The 14,273-nt window shown below is 42.5% G+C and overlaps 1 protein-coding gene across 2 annotated transcripts in view; it reads left to right on the top strand.

The window, feature by feature from the left end:
• The window catches only part of GMPS (guanine monophosphate synthase), a 65,745-nt gene that overhangs the window by 12,899 nt on the left and 38,573 nt on the right, over positions 1 to 14,273 (top strand). The window contains exons 1-4 of one of the 2 annotated variants that reach the window (XM_077488110.1): positions 5,496 to 5,622; positions 6,120 to 6,301; positions 7,990 to 8,104; positions 11,016 to 11,113. In XM_077488110.1, the coding sequence (XP_077344236.1) occupies positions 5,614 to 5,622; positions 6,120 to 6,301; positions 7,990 to 8,104; positions 11,016 to 11,113 (404 nt within the window). In that variant the 5' untranslated portion in view covers positions 5,496 to 5,613. Of the gene's footprint in view, positions 1 to 5,495; positions 5,623 to 6,119; positions 6,302 to 7,989; positions 8,105 to 11,015; positions 11,114 to 14,273 lie in introns of those variants that run through there. The other variant, XM_077488109.1, reaches the window with a different exon arrangement.

Below are 14,273 nucleotides of genomic sequence, written 5' to 3'. Positions count from 1 at the left end.
TCTTTACCGAGATCGTAGTTGCCGGGTGTCAGACTGACACCCCGCAACAACGATCGCCGCGATGCGCGCCCCCGGGGGCGCGCAGCGGATCATAATCCTAATCACGTCATATGACGTCCGGTTAGGATTATGAAACCACTTTGCCGCCGTCAATTTGTAATAGGGCGGGCGGCAAGTGGTTAATAAATATTGCCGGCTGCTTTTATTTATTTTATTTTTTGACAGCTCCAATTACCAAACTACTTTTAACACTTCAGCTGTCAACAGAGGAGGCCCACTGACAGCTGAAGGAACAAAGTTTGAAAGTATCGGTTTCAGGTATCGGTGCATTTGCACGAGTACCGATACTTGTGCAAATACTCTGTTTCAGTACCGATACTATTATCGGTGCTACCCTAGTAAACAGAACTAATAGAGAGGATGAATCTCCACTAACCAGGAAACAGACAGCAATACAAACCTAATGGGTGTTCCAATTCCTCTCCATCCTATCCAAATCTAGGTAACTAGTTTGTTTGGACCCAAACAAACTACTTTCTATTCTAACAGGTGTGCCCGCTGGACGTGCTGCCTCAGCTACATACAGTATACAGTGCTGCTTTCTAGCCTTGGGATGGGAACTTCCTGTCCCATGCCCAGAGCAAAATAGAGTCGGGCTAATCATTGCTTAGCCCAGGGCTTGACGAATTTGCTTGGAATCTAGGAGCCAGCTAAAAAAGTTAGGAGCCAGGTCGGTAACGGCGATCCGGACCTGTCCCTGGCCTGACATGGAGATGAGTGAGGGGAAGATAGCGCAGCCCCCCACCTTTCTCCAAGTCATTGCTCTTAGAGGGACATTTTATTTATTTTTTCTAATGACAATTTCTTTTTTTAAATTGCATTTTAGTGTAAATATGAGATCTGAGGTCTCTCTGACCCCAGATCTCATATTTAAGAGGACCTGTCATGCTTTTTTCTATTACAAGGGATTTTTATATTCCTTGTAATAGGAATAAAAGTGACACAATTTTTTTTATTTTTATTTTTTTAAAGAACAGTGAAAAAAATAAAAGTTAAAGTAAGAAAATAAAAATAATTTTAAACGCGCACTGTCCCGCCCGCATATGAAAGTGCTGTTCAAACCACACATGTGAGGTATCGCCGTGATCGGTAGAGCGAGAGCAATAATTCTAGCCCTAGATCACCTCTGTAACTCAAAACGTGCAACCTGTAGAATTTTTTTAAATGTCGCCTATGGAGATTTTAAAGGGTAAAAGTTTGTCGCCATTCCGTGAGCTGGCGCAATTTTGAAGCATGACATGTTGGTTATCAATTTACTCGTCGCAACATTATCTTTCACAATATTAAAAAAAATTGGGCTAACTTTACTGTTGTCTTTTATTTTTTTATTAAATAAATTATTTTTCCCCAAAAAAGTGCGCTTGTAAGTCCGCTGCGCAAATACGGTGTGACAGACAGTATTACAACGACCACCATTTTATTCTCTAGGGTGTTAGAATAAAAAAAATATATAATGTTTAGGGGTTCTAAATAAATGGAAGGAAATGGGCAGGCAATAAAAAAACAGGCAGGGTAAGCTCCATTAGCATTGCTGGTTGTCATACCAATGGCCACCACAAGAGGGCGCCAGATTCCAGAAGGAATCATAGGACCGCAGAAGGCCTCAAAGTTGCGGCCTCAATTACCGGCCACCAGCGGAACGGCCTGACGCGATCACGCCGGGGGGTCCACGGAGACAGGATACCCCCAGCTGTGCTGCCCCAGGCGCCAGGTCGCTAATTCTAGTAGCAAATGCGACCTGGCACCTGGGTTTTTTGTCGAGCCCTGGCTTGGCCATCCATAGGCAGCTTTGTGTTCTCTGAATGCAAAGCTTTCTTTGTTTGCCTGAGGCAGGAGGATGATGTTACAATCCCTGACTCATCCAATTAGAGGAAGCTCTGTATTTATTCAGAGAATACAAAGATGCCTATGAATTTCGGAACAGCTCTGACTTTTTTTTGTTCTGGGCTTGAGAAGGGATGTTCCATCCCATGTAGAGGTCGACCGATATGGGTTTTTCTCTGGCCGATGCCGATGCCGATATTTAGAAATCATGGAGGCCGATAGCCGATATATGATGCCGATTTTTTTGGGCCGATATGTTAGGCAGATTTTATTTTATTTTATTTATTTTTAATCCCCCTTGATCTAACACACCTTTCCCACTGGGGCGTTTTTTAAGGCGCTTTTGGGCTAAAAATAGCGCCTGTAAAGTGCCTGCAAAATGGCTCCCCTGCAGTCTGTGTGAAAGATAGAGTGCTTTCACACTGAGGCGCTGCGCTGGCAGGATCTTAAAAAAAAAAGTCCTGCAAGCAGCACGTTTGGAGTGGTGTACACCGCTCCTCCACCACTCCTGCCCATTGATATGAATGGGCACCACTGCCGAAGTGCATGCAATGCGATTTGGCATCGGTGCTTAATGGGCGCATTTAACCTCTTCCTTGGCCGCTAGCTGGGCTATATGTGCCCCACTAGCAGCCAAATAGCACCGCTAAAATGATGGTAAAGAGCCGCTAAAACTTGCGTTTTACCATCAACGTCTGCCCACTCCAGTGTGAAAGCAGTCTTCATAAGTGATACAGAAAATTTCTTACACTTAAAGCGGAGGTCCACCCTAAAATGGACCTTCCGCTCATCGGAACCCTCCCCCCCTCCGGCGCCACAATTGGCACCTTTCAGGGGGGAGGGGGGGTGCAGTTACCTGAATAATCCAGGTAACTGCACCCACTTCCGGGCTAGCTCTCTGCGGAAAGGGGCATACATTACGCCCCTTTCCGCAAGTGCCCGCCCCCTTCCGCAAGTGCCCCGCTGCCTGCTGGGAAACACACAAATCCCAGAGGCAGCGGGGACCGTCCTCATTGCGCAGCGCGGCTCACGCATGCGCAGTAGGGAACCGAGAAATTAAGCCGAAAGGCTCCATTTCCTGATTCCCATACCCAAGATGGCGGCGGCGGCAGCACTCGAGTGTCGATCTAGAGATCGGCTTCGAGTGCCGACATCGCGGGCGCGCTGGACAGGTAAGTGTCATTATTTTAAAAGTCAGCAGCTGCAGTATTTGTAGCTGCTGGCTTTAAAAAAAAAAAAAAAACGCGGCGTCCCGGCGGACTCCCGCTTTAAACATTTATTAAACAAAACAAACCTCCAATCAGTTTACTTGTATGTATGATCTAGATTAAAAAAAACAAAAAACCTATATGTTAAATAAAAACAGGTAGTCAAAACTTTTGGACAAAAAAAAAAAAAAATGGGCTAACTTTACTGTTTTTATTTTATTTTTATTTTTTAAAAGGTGTATTTTTTTCCCAAAAAAATGCATTTGAAAGACCTCTGTGCAAATGCCGTGTGATATAAAATATTGCAACAACCGCTATTTTATTCCCTAGGATCTCTGCTAAAAAAATATATACATTTTTTGGGGGATCTAAGTGATTTTCTGGCAGAAAATACAGGATTTTTACTTGTAAGCAACAAGTGTCAGAAAAGATTTAGTCTTTAAATGGTTAAACTGAGAACTTCTACACAGAGATGACTTAGTCATTCAGAAGTGTAAACATTGTATCATTTAGTTCTTTTCTTGGCAGTCTGCCCAGAGAGGAGGAAAGTGTTGCTATGACGACTCAGGCAACTCACACTCACTTCTTACAGAACTCATTTCAAAGTCCCGCTGTAGAATCGGCTTTTTATTAACACAATCGGCCGATGCCGATTATTTAAAAAACGGCAAATATCGGCCGATATATCGGCCGGCCGATATATCGGTCGACCTCTAATCCCATGGCTGGAATACAGTGCTGTATACTGTATGTAGCCGAGTAGGAAAGGGTTTGAACCGCTGTCCAGGGTTGCCATTGTTGCCAAAGGGGAATTTTCTTTTCCCCCATTCTTGTTTCGCCAATGAGACAAGAAATGAACAAAGTCTCCAATGAGGGCACTGACAGTAATACAATATTAAAAATGTGGAGCATTTAGTACTTCTGTAAGATTTTATTGCTCTGCCCCTCCCCCTGGGGAGATCGCTTTACTTCCTTTGTGGTCACCAGGACATGAAGTGAGGTGGAACCTCCCATACAAGCACATGAAAGGTTAATAGCACGTTCTACCCCTTAAGCGGGCCGTAGACTGTTCGAATCTCAGCCAGTTCAACAGGGACCTGCTCAGATTTGAATAATCGCTGTGTGTTCTCCCGGTCGGGATGGCTCCCCCCATCGGGAGGATAAAAAGTCGCTCCATCTATGACCAGCTTTACCCACTATAAGCAAAACCCAAAAATATACGTTTTGTCTGGAGCTGGCTGGACTTGTATTCAAAACAAAAGTGGAGTTGGGGTTGTGTTTTTTTTTTTTTTTTTCTTCCTCCTTCAAGGCCCCTTTTACACTGGCGGGTGTCTGCCAATGGATCTTCCTGCTCAGCAGGGGACAGTGACACAGCCTGCTATCCACCTGTCCGATCTGACCCCCCCCATATGTCTGTTTTTAGCAGATTGGGTGTTTATGTGCACGTCAACGGACACCTCTGTTGACAATCCTCCACTCCATAGAGAGCAATAAATGGTCCAATTGGGTCTGGCTAAAAACCTGCCAGGTGGACCCGAACGTTCAGTCAGTGCCAAGGGGGCCTTAAAGTGGTTGTAAACCCTTACAGGCCACTTTGAGCTACAGGTAAGCCTAGATTAAGGCTCACCTGTAAGTGCAAGAATTATCTCCTAAATCTACACGGTTTAGGAGAAGTTTGCAAAAAGACAGGCACCGCTGTCTACGGCGCATACTCTGTAAACAGCGGCGCGCACTGAGCATGCCGCTGCTAACGGCAATATGCCATTAGTGGCTGCTCCCGTGCGCATGTGCGGAAGTGATGTCATCGCGGCTCCGGCCAATAACGGCGCCGGAGCCACAATGCACGGAAAGAAGATGGACGCTCTGCAGAAGAGGGGACAGCAGTGACCTTGCTGGCTCCTGTGTCAGGTAAGTGACGCATAATGGACTACTATGCGATGCATAGTAGCCCATTATGTTTTACCTTTGCAGGGAAACAGCGGAAGTAAACTCATCAGGATTTACTTCCTCTTTAAATAAATGTTGTGTGTTATTTTATACAAATAATTATTCCAAGTGATCTCCACTCCTTTTTAGCTTGCCTGAGAGTCACATTTGTGAATATGAAAGTCTTGTGATTTTCATCTGTAGAGGATGTGTAGAGATAATGACATTAGAAAATGTATGCTAGATTTCATGCTTTCACATGGTTACAAGCTTAGTTTTATCAACCAACCTTTGATTGAATTGCGGAACTCTTTCAGTTGTAGATGGCAAGTCGCCATTTAGCTCTGGTTTTTGACCTTATATTGATGACCTCATGTGTCTTGTGGTCACATGTCTCCATTTATAAGTGCCGCTATTCATTCTTTGCTCATCCCTCCCAATGAGTGTAGTAACAATCCTCTACACCCCTTTGCCTCATTGGCTGCCTAAATGTGAACAATAGGTGTTCATTTCTTTGGGAAATCTTCTCCACACTGTACACTACAGCCGTATTCACAACCAGTCTTACAGCCAATGTAACTTCTTTTGGTCAGTTATGGACAAGGTAAACTGTTGTGTCTGCTTCAATTGGGAATATGAATGCCATAGATAGTAAATGTGGTATACTTTATAGTGGGATTGGCTAGAAACAGCAAAAAAGATAATGGTATTTTTTCTATTTTTCTGTTTTATACTTGAGCTATTTTAAACGATATTATTCTAAATGTTTTAGTATGTTAGGTGTTTTGTGTGTATATTATATACAGGTATCCAAAGACAGTTGGTTGTAGCACACTTTTTGTTTATTTCCTATAGCAATACAAAGTAACAAAAACTGTTTAAATCACACCAAACTGCTTGTCAAGCTTAATAATGTGCATAGTATGCTCAAAACTATTGATGTTACTTTCTTTCACTATATGAAATAAACAGAAGTGTGCTGCAGCTGGCAGTCTTTGTATTCCTGTATATAATATATATTTGTGAGAATGAATGAAAAAATATATTCACACCCCCCTACTGAATGTACAATTTCTATATATCTATACATTTTATTTTTAGCTGGGCAAAACTGCAACAGAGGTTAAAGATGGGCAGCATCGCTATGAGGGATCTGTGGTCATTCTAGACGCAGGCGCCCAGTATGGAAAAGTTATTGACCGACGTATTCGAGAGTTCTTTGTGCAATCTGAAATCTATCCATTGGAAACACCAGCATTTGCCATAAGAGAACAAGGGTTTCGGTAAGAGCGCTGCTTTCCTTGTACTGATGTTTTCTATTCTTATCATTTGATTGGGTCTGTTCCCACGTCCTTGAAATATGTGTTTGTATTCTGTGGGAACTTTGGAACTTTGAATTGTATTTTTTTCCTCTGGATAATTTTTATTCTGGGTGATTATTTCAGTCTTGAACAGAAACCATTGGGGTTTTTTCTTTTTCTTTCGGTATACAGCTGTCAACTGTACTGGCATGGGAATTTAGTAGTTTTTGGTATATTTTCTAGTTACTGGGCAATTTTTGTATGAATTTCAAAGTACATTATTTATTTGAAACCCAGTGATATCAGCACTATGTAGTAGGGATACCACTTTTTTAAAAAAAATTTCCCAAGTACTCGCCAATAACGATTACCGATACTTTTTTATTTTTTTTTGTAAGTCGTGTGCAAGTGGCACTGAAAAAAGCACCAATCTCCCTGTATAACTTTTATTAAAGCACTTGACAGCCATGGGAGGGAGAGGAGAAGACTGTCAGAAAATCTATACGAGGAGATTGGTGCTTTTAACTGCCCCCGCGACCACACCGATCACCTGTCAGGCTGCCTGGTCCCCCTGCCGAGCTTAAGGATGCCTGGTCCGATGCAACCGGTATCAGAGTAGGCATCGGAGCATTTGCACGAGTACCCATACTCTTGCAAATGCTTGGTATCGGCACTGATATCGATACTAGTATCGGTGCACCCCTACTATGTAGTGGTGGCTGGTGGAAGGGTGCCATGCATGGCTTCCTGAAAACATCACAGCACCCTGTCTCAATACTCCTCCAAAGGAATATGAACAAAAAAGACTGACCATTTTGAAAAAACAAAACAAAAAACATTATTACTTTCTGCTATAAAACACACCCAATAAAATGTAAAAAATCGCATTTCTTTATTAGTTTAGGCCAATATGTATTCTGCTACATATTTTTGGTAAAAAAAAAATCCCAATAAGCATATATTGATTGGTTTGTGCAAAAATGATTGCATTTACAAACTATGCTCCCTCTTCTTTTTTTTTTTTTTTTTTTTTTTTTTTTTTTGTGTGTGTAACTGCGACATTGCATTGGACACCTAACTGACACTTTTTGGGGTTCAGTGACCCTAATACAGTGATCATTGCTAAATGATATGCACTGCAACTGTACTAATGACACTGGCAGGGAAGGGGTTAAAATCAGGGGGTGATCAACGGGTTAAGTGTCCTTCTAAGGAGTGCTTTCTGACTGGGGGGGGGGGGGGGGGGGTGGATATGCTGTGACTGGAAGAAAACCGAGATCCATGTATCTGCTTAGCAGAAACGCAAGATCTCCATCTTCCTCCCTCACAGACCGCCGTTCAGCCCCTCCTCTCCACGTGCGCACCCCAGATCCACTCCAGGAGGGACGCAGTATATCTGCGTGGGGCAAAGTAAAAAACCTTTAGTCTTTACAACCACTTGGGGAAGAAAGAGCTAGTTGATGGTGAATGTCCTCTATCCAAGAAATGAGGCAGGCTCTGACTTGCTGCAGCTTCTAATCGGAGTAAGCCATTTCAATACCGTAGAGGAGTCTGGACAAATGGGCAAGAATGAAGGTAAAGCCGAAGTACATCTTTAAATGTCTTATAGAGTATAAGACTATATCCAATCTGGAAAATGTTAACCGTGTAATTTCCTTGCTATTTTGCAGTGCAATAATTATATCAGGAGGGCCAAATTCTGTATACGCTGAAGATGCACCTTGGTTTGATTCTGCCATTTTCACAATTGGAAAGCCAGTGCTTGGAATCTGCTATGGCATGCAGGTATGCAGTCAGTACACAAACACAATACTTCTGTAGGAGATAAAATAAAAGAATCATAGTTGTAATGTTAAATGTCATTTGTTTTGCATTTAAAGCAGCTGTGTACCCGCTGAAGGTTTTATTTTTTTATTTTTATTTTTTTTTCTTCCTGACCTGCAAAGGAAAAGTCATAATGAGCTAGTATGCACTGCATACTAGCTCATTGTGAAATACTTACCTTAGAACAAGGCCCCGACATCTGGCCCGATCCACGCCGAGGGAGCTGACATGTTCCCTCTGCGTTTCTTCCGGGTATCTCGGCTCCGGCGGTGTGAGTGGCCGGAGCCGTGATATCGTCACTCCCACGCGTGGGCGCGGGAGATTTCTTTCTGGCAGGGTCCAGCGTCTGCCGGACTTTCAGCCGAGAATCCCCTGTGTGCATGCGCCGCTGCAGTCAGCGGCGCATTGCGAGGGGAATATCTCCTAAACCGTACAGGTTTAGGAGATATTTTTTTTTACCCATAGGTAAGCCTTATTATAGGCTTTCCTGTAGGTAAAAGTCATAAAAATGACTATACAACCACTTTAAGTATTGCTTTAGCTGATTGAGCATGGAGGTTACAGCTTGTAACAACCCCTTTGACACAGAATGACAGCGAAGAAAGGCGCATCATGTGCAGTTGCTGCTCAGCAGGAAATTTGATCTGTGTACAGCGTTAGAGAAGCTTTAATTATGTGAGCCATCTAGGACATATAGATTATAAGAGAGAAGAAAGCTAAAAATGTTCGTAGAAAAGAGACTCCTGAGGACTGTTCTGCAAATTCATTGTTTGTTTTTCATTAAATATGCAGTTGAAGCTTTGTGCATAGCCCATTGCACATTGTGATTTACTCACTGGTACCAATAATAATTCTAAGCTGCATATGGTTAACAGCTAAATATACTAAATACTTTGTATGCCAGTGATTCTAAAAATCATACTGCATTATTTGCGTAAGCCCTGGTTCACGTTGGTACGATTTGACATGTCAAATTGGCGCCAATTGCTGGCAATGGCACAGTCTTAATTGGTGTGACGCTGCATCGATTTCAAAAAGTTATTTCTGTACTAATTTTTTTGCTTTCGGGCTGCGATTTTTTACATTGACATCTGTGCAGAAATCTGCACAGATGTCTCTGAAATCGCGGCCGAAATTGGGACTGACATGCGGGAGCGAAATCTTGCAAGTTCAGCTTGCACGGCTTCATTCCCACAGCTCAGTGTGAACCTGGGCTCAAGGATAAGATTGTCTTTTGTAACATGTTACACTCCTATTCAGGGTGTAACATTTTACAGATGCATCGGCCCCCGATTCCCTGGTCTGACAGCTAGCAGGGGCTCTACTCCCTCCCACTTGCTGTCACAATGTGTGGCCGGGCAGTCATCCATGCACAATGTTCTGTGAATCGGTAAACTACAAGATCTGGCAGCCTTTGCGGCTTTCGACTTGTAGTTCTCAACGAGCTACCACAGTGCTGTTGAGCGCTGTGGTAGTTCATTAAGTGTTCCTGTCAGTTTAACTGCCTGGCTGTATCGGAGGTATGGCCAGACAGATACACAAACAGTCTGCTGGACTGTGACATCACACCATCTGCTGATAGTGGGTGCAATGCTTTACATGTCCATTACAAAAACAAATAATGCATATTTTACTTCCAAAAAAAGTGCATTTATTTTATTTTTTTCTGTAAAGGTGAACTTATAAGTATTTTTGTTTGGTATATCCTGGAAGGCTAAAGGAAAAATATCGAGTGAAATGTGAAGGCTGCTTACTATGAAATTGCTTGCTGAGCGTCTTGCTTTAGTGCTTTGAATTGTTGACCCAGACTAAGAATACTAGTAAGGACTTCTGTCCTCAGTGTTTTTTCTTACATGCATATATGTTCTGTTTGGCAATCACAAATGTTGAGGAGAGATATGGAGTGCATTTTTAATGAGTCTACCAATCCATAGACTTGCATTTTTGGGGAAGAGCAGTAATGCTCAGGCACTGTGTATGCATATTAAGCTTTTCCCAGTAACATTTTATATTTGCACACTATAAACAATAGCAGATTTTTCAAACATTAACACTCTAAAATGACTTTCTTTAGTTAAACCTTTTATGCTCATCTCTGGGTAAAGTATAATACCCCCATTGCAGTGGAGCTACTCGCAGGAGTGAGAAGCTTCAGGGTCGAGTCTTGCCATGCAGACGATCCTGTGGGATTGAAGTATCGGGTTAGTAAAAGTGCTTTATGCCCTTTAGACATACACAAGTAGTGAACAGTGTTGCAGTGGTGGGCAGCCCCACTAGAAGGATTTTTAATGTCCGTAGAGTTAGTGATTCTAAAGGTATTACTTGTCCTGGCTCCGACACCCCCTCCCCCCCCCCCCCATTACCCACACTGCCGCTTGGCCCAACCCCTGCTCTCTCCTCGTTGGTTCACTGGTTATGATTGACAGCAGCGGGAGCCATAAGGAGAGAGAGACCAAAGTCATGCACATCGCTGGATCAGGATTGGGCTCAGGTAAGTATAAAGTCCAGTATGTCATTCAAAAATTAGAGTCAACCTATAACTAAAAATGTGAAAAATATTCTGTCTTCTTAATGTATGTGGTACTGATGTGCCGTTTTTACAAGCTGCATATAATGAAAAGTATTGATGTTACTCTTTAATGTAGGACTGAGCGCCAAGGGATTTTATTTTTTTTCTCTATTGTACAGTACTAAAGATAGCATGGAATACTTAAAGCTGCTGATGGATTGGTTGGGTAACACCTCCACTTTAATCTAAAGTAGGCTTTACATATAACTCTCGCATATTTCATTGTAGAACAAATTAAATTAAGTAAAATTGATAGCGGATTATAGGCTGATACATTTTAACTGAATAACACTATTATTGCAGATGATGAACAAAGTGTTTGGTGGAACGGTCCATAAGAAAAATGTGAGAGAAGATGGTGTCTTCAGTATCAGCATTGATAACACATGTTCTCTGTTCAGGTAAGAGCTTGCCTTGCTTAAAGAATAAGCCATTTGGTGTAAAAACGTAATGTACCTATTTGATGTTATATCCAGCACAATTAAGACTTGATTTAATTTGCATAGCATGTCCAGTATCGTTTCTTTAACAATGTAGAAGCATTGACAGACATAAGGCAGTTGTAGGTACTGAGAGGAAAATGATTATTTGATCCCCTGCAGATTTTGTAAGTTTGCCCACTTACAAAGAAATGAAGGTTCTATAATTGTTATCATGAATTTTAAATGATAGAGACAGAATATCAACCAAAAATCCAGAAAACACATGATACAAATGTTATGAATTGAGTTGCAGTTCAGTGATTAAAATGACTATTGGATCCCCTACCAACCAACAATAATTCTGGCTTCCACAGACTAGCTAGAGTATGTGCTCATGTGGTACACAGATGAATCCTGTCAATTTTAAGAAGGTGCGCTAAAGGACAACTCGTTATGTGTATAAAATACACCTATCCACAGAACAAAGTAGCTGTCAAAGAATGTCAGGGCCAAGATTGTAGATCTGCACAAGGCTGGAATGGGCTACAAGACCATCAGCAAGAATCTTGGTGAGAAGGAGACAACTGGCGATCCATGCAAGATTTCGCCTCATGGGATAAGGATGATCACGTGAAAAGTGATCAGTCCAGAACTACATGGGAGGAGCTTGTGAATGATCTCAAGCCAATTGTGGCCACAGTCACTAAGCAAACCATTTGTAACACAATATGCTGCCATGGATTGAAATCCCACAGCACCCGCAAGGTCCTCCTCCTCAAGAAGGCACATCCTGAAGTTTTGCCAATGAACATCTAAATTATTCAGAGAAGGATTGGGAGAAATTGCTGTGGTCAGATGAGACCAAAATTGAGCTCTTTGACGTTAACTCGTCTCTCCACATTTGGAGGAAGACAAATGCTGGCTATGACCCTAAGAACACCATCCCCACAGTTAAGCACAGGGGTTGAAACATTATGCTTTGGCCATGTTTCTCTGCTAAAGGTACAGGCTGACTTTTCCACATTAGGGGCCATGCATTGTAAAATCTTGAATGAAAACCACCTTCCCCCAGCCAGAGCACTGTTGTCCATATTAGCCGTGACTCATTTCTTTAGGGTTTGTTCACATTTATGGCTGGTAACATGTAGTTGTCTGCACTGGATAAATGCAGGTCACTGCTAGGGAGTAGAAAAAACAATTGTTTTCTATGTGTTGTGACCAAGGTACAATTTCCCCCCTTTCCATCAGGCTTGGACTGGGCAATAGATCTGGTTCCAATTCATTTCATACACTTTCTCTCAATGTAATACGGATATCAAAACAAACTATATATTGTAGCATGTACCAGAAAGCCTTATATCATTCACATATATAATCTACTCACAAAGCAGCAACCACTACCACCTCTCAATACTGTGGGTAGGTAAGAAGATCCCCAAAATATAGGACCTGCTGATTGTAGGCAAGTAAAAAAAACACTCGTTCTCCACAACATGAGCAATACATCCGAGTTATTCGGGAAGTATTGAGCACAGTGATAGAAACACTGCTGACTTTATAAAATACTATGCAGGCTATGCTGGTATCATGCATACAGTATCATGTACTGTATATCACTGATAGGACCCGTGAATTCCAACCTATTGAATTGAGGCTAAGTTTACACTGGCATTGAAAGCAGGCATTCAAGGGGCATTTTTTAAAGCTCCTCAAACATCTATACAAATGACACTGTGGACAGCACATTATCAAAATCGAAGCCTCATGTCGAGTCTGGTGGAGTTTTAAGCCTTTCAAAGCCTCCCATTCAAGTCTATAACACTCCACAAATGTACTGGCAGACATTTGCTGCACGTTAAAATGAGTTTTAAAAATAATCGTGCAGGACGACTATAATGTCCCCAAATGCCCTGTAATAGAGGAGAGCATGGTGTCCTGTAGTCACTTCTGCACTTCCTGTTTGTGCTGCTTGAAGATGGCGGACATCAACTTCTGAGAGCAGGTGTGTAAATCATGATACAGGGCATGAATGTGCCCTTTAGAATATCTATGAGAAACAATCGGATGTACACCATAGCACCTGGATGCCTTTCGAATCTTCCTCTGCTCAGCAAATTGCTCCTACATCAGCATCCTCTGCAGGAGGTCAAACATGAGATAAACCATAGTAAAGGAATCCATGCTGCTGCTTTCACTGCTAATGGAGTGTGCACAAGAAACATTTTACCATGGAAAGCTACACCTCAAATTGTTTTCAGTAATGTCACTTCCCTTTTGTGAAGTGGTTTTAACATGCATCAAAACCGCACATATGGCGATTTTTGTATTCACTTTTTGTTTTGTTTATTTAAGCCTTTTAAAAGTGCTTGTAAAACACCAGTCTAAGGCACCCACACTAAAGCACTTTAATGCTATAGAAGCATTTAAGAGTTTGAAATTTTGTCAGGGGTGAACAAGCCCAAACAGGTACACTTGCTAGTATTTTAGTCACACTGGAGCCTTTTTGACTTAAAAGAGAAGTATAGCCAAAGCTCGTTTGGCTGGGCTTCTCCTATGGGTCACAGGCGTGCAGTTCGTTTTGCGCTCCTGTGACCCGTTTTCAGCAGAGAGCAGGTTGACATTCGCTCTCTGCTGACGTCACTCACGGAAGTCTAGGCACCGCGTCATCCCGAAAAGTTTGGATCCTCTAGGTGCTTAGACTGACACCCGGAGCCTGAGCTGGTTGCCCCTGCCCCCTCCACAGCTTGGCAGTCCAGTGAGCGAGGAGGAGGGTGAAGAGCAGATAGCTGTGACTGACATTCTACAGCTCTCTGCTCTGGGAACTGCGAAAAATAAGTGATTGATGATGTTCGACCGCTTGGTCCTTGATGCTGCATCTACCTTGTTAAGTTCCTTTACTTCTCTTTTAAGCATAGTAGCATTTTAAAGTTGCATCTGAGAACCACAAACCAAAAGCACTATTCATTTTTAATAATCAAAACAACCCCCCCCCCCCCCCCCCCCCCCCATCTATCCATGTCTCCATGCTTTATTTTGCTGAAAAATATCCTTTTGAAAAAACGCCCCCTAGCATTTCTGGCTGTGGCCATCTTCAGTAAGGGCAGATTACCTGAGAAAACCTTGCCCCCTCTTGAAGACT

This window comes from Lithobates pipiens, unplaced genomic scaffold (assembly GCF_037356315.1).
Source record: "Lithobates pipiens isolate NorthernLeopardFrog02 unplaced genomic scaffold, aLitPip1_a1.2 Scaffold_18, whole genome shotgun sequence".
Taxonomy (NCBI): Eukaryota; Metazoa; Chordata; class Amphibia; order Anura; family Ranidae; genus Lithobates; species Lithobates pipiens.
The sequence above is the reverse complement of the archived record's forward strand: the minus strand, read 5'-3'. Positions and strand labels throughout refer to the sequence as shown.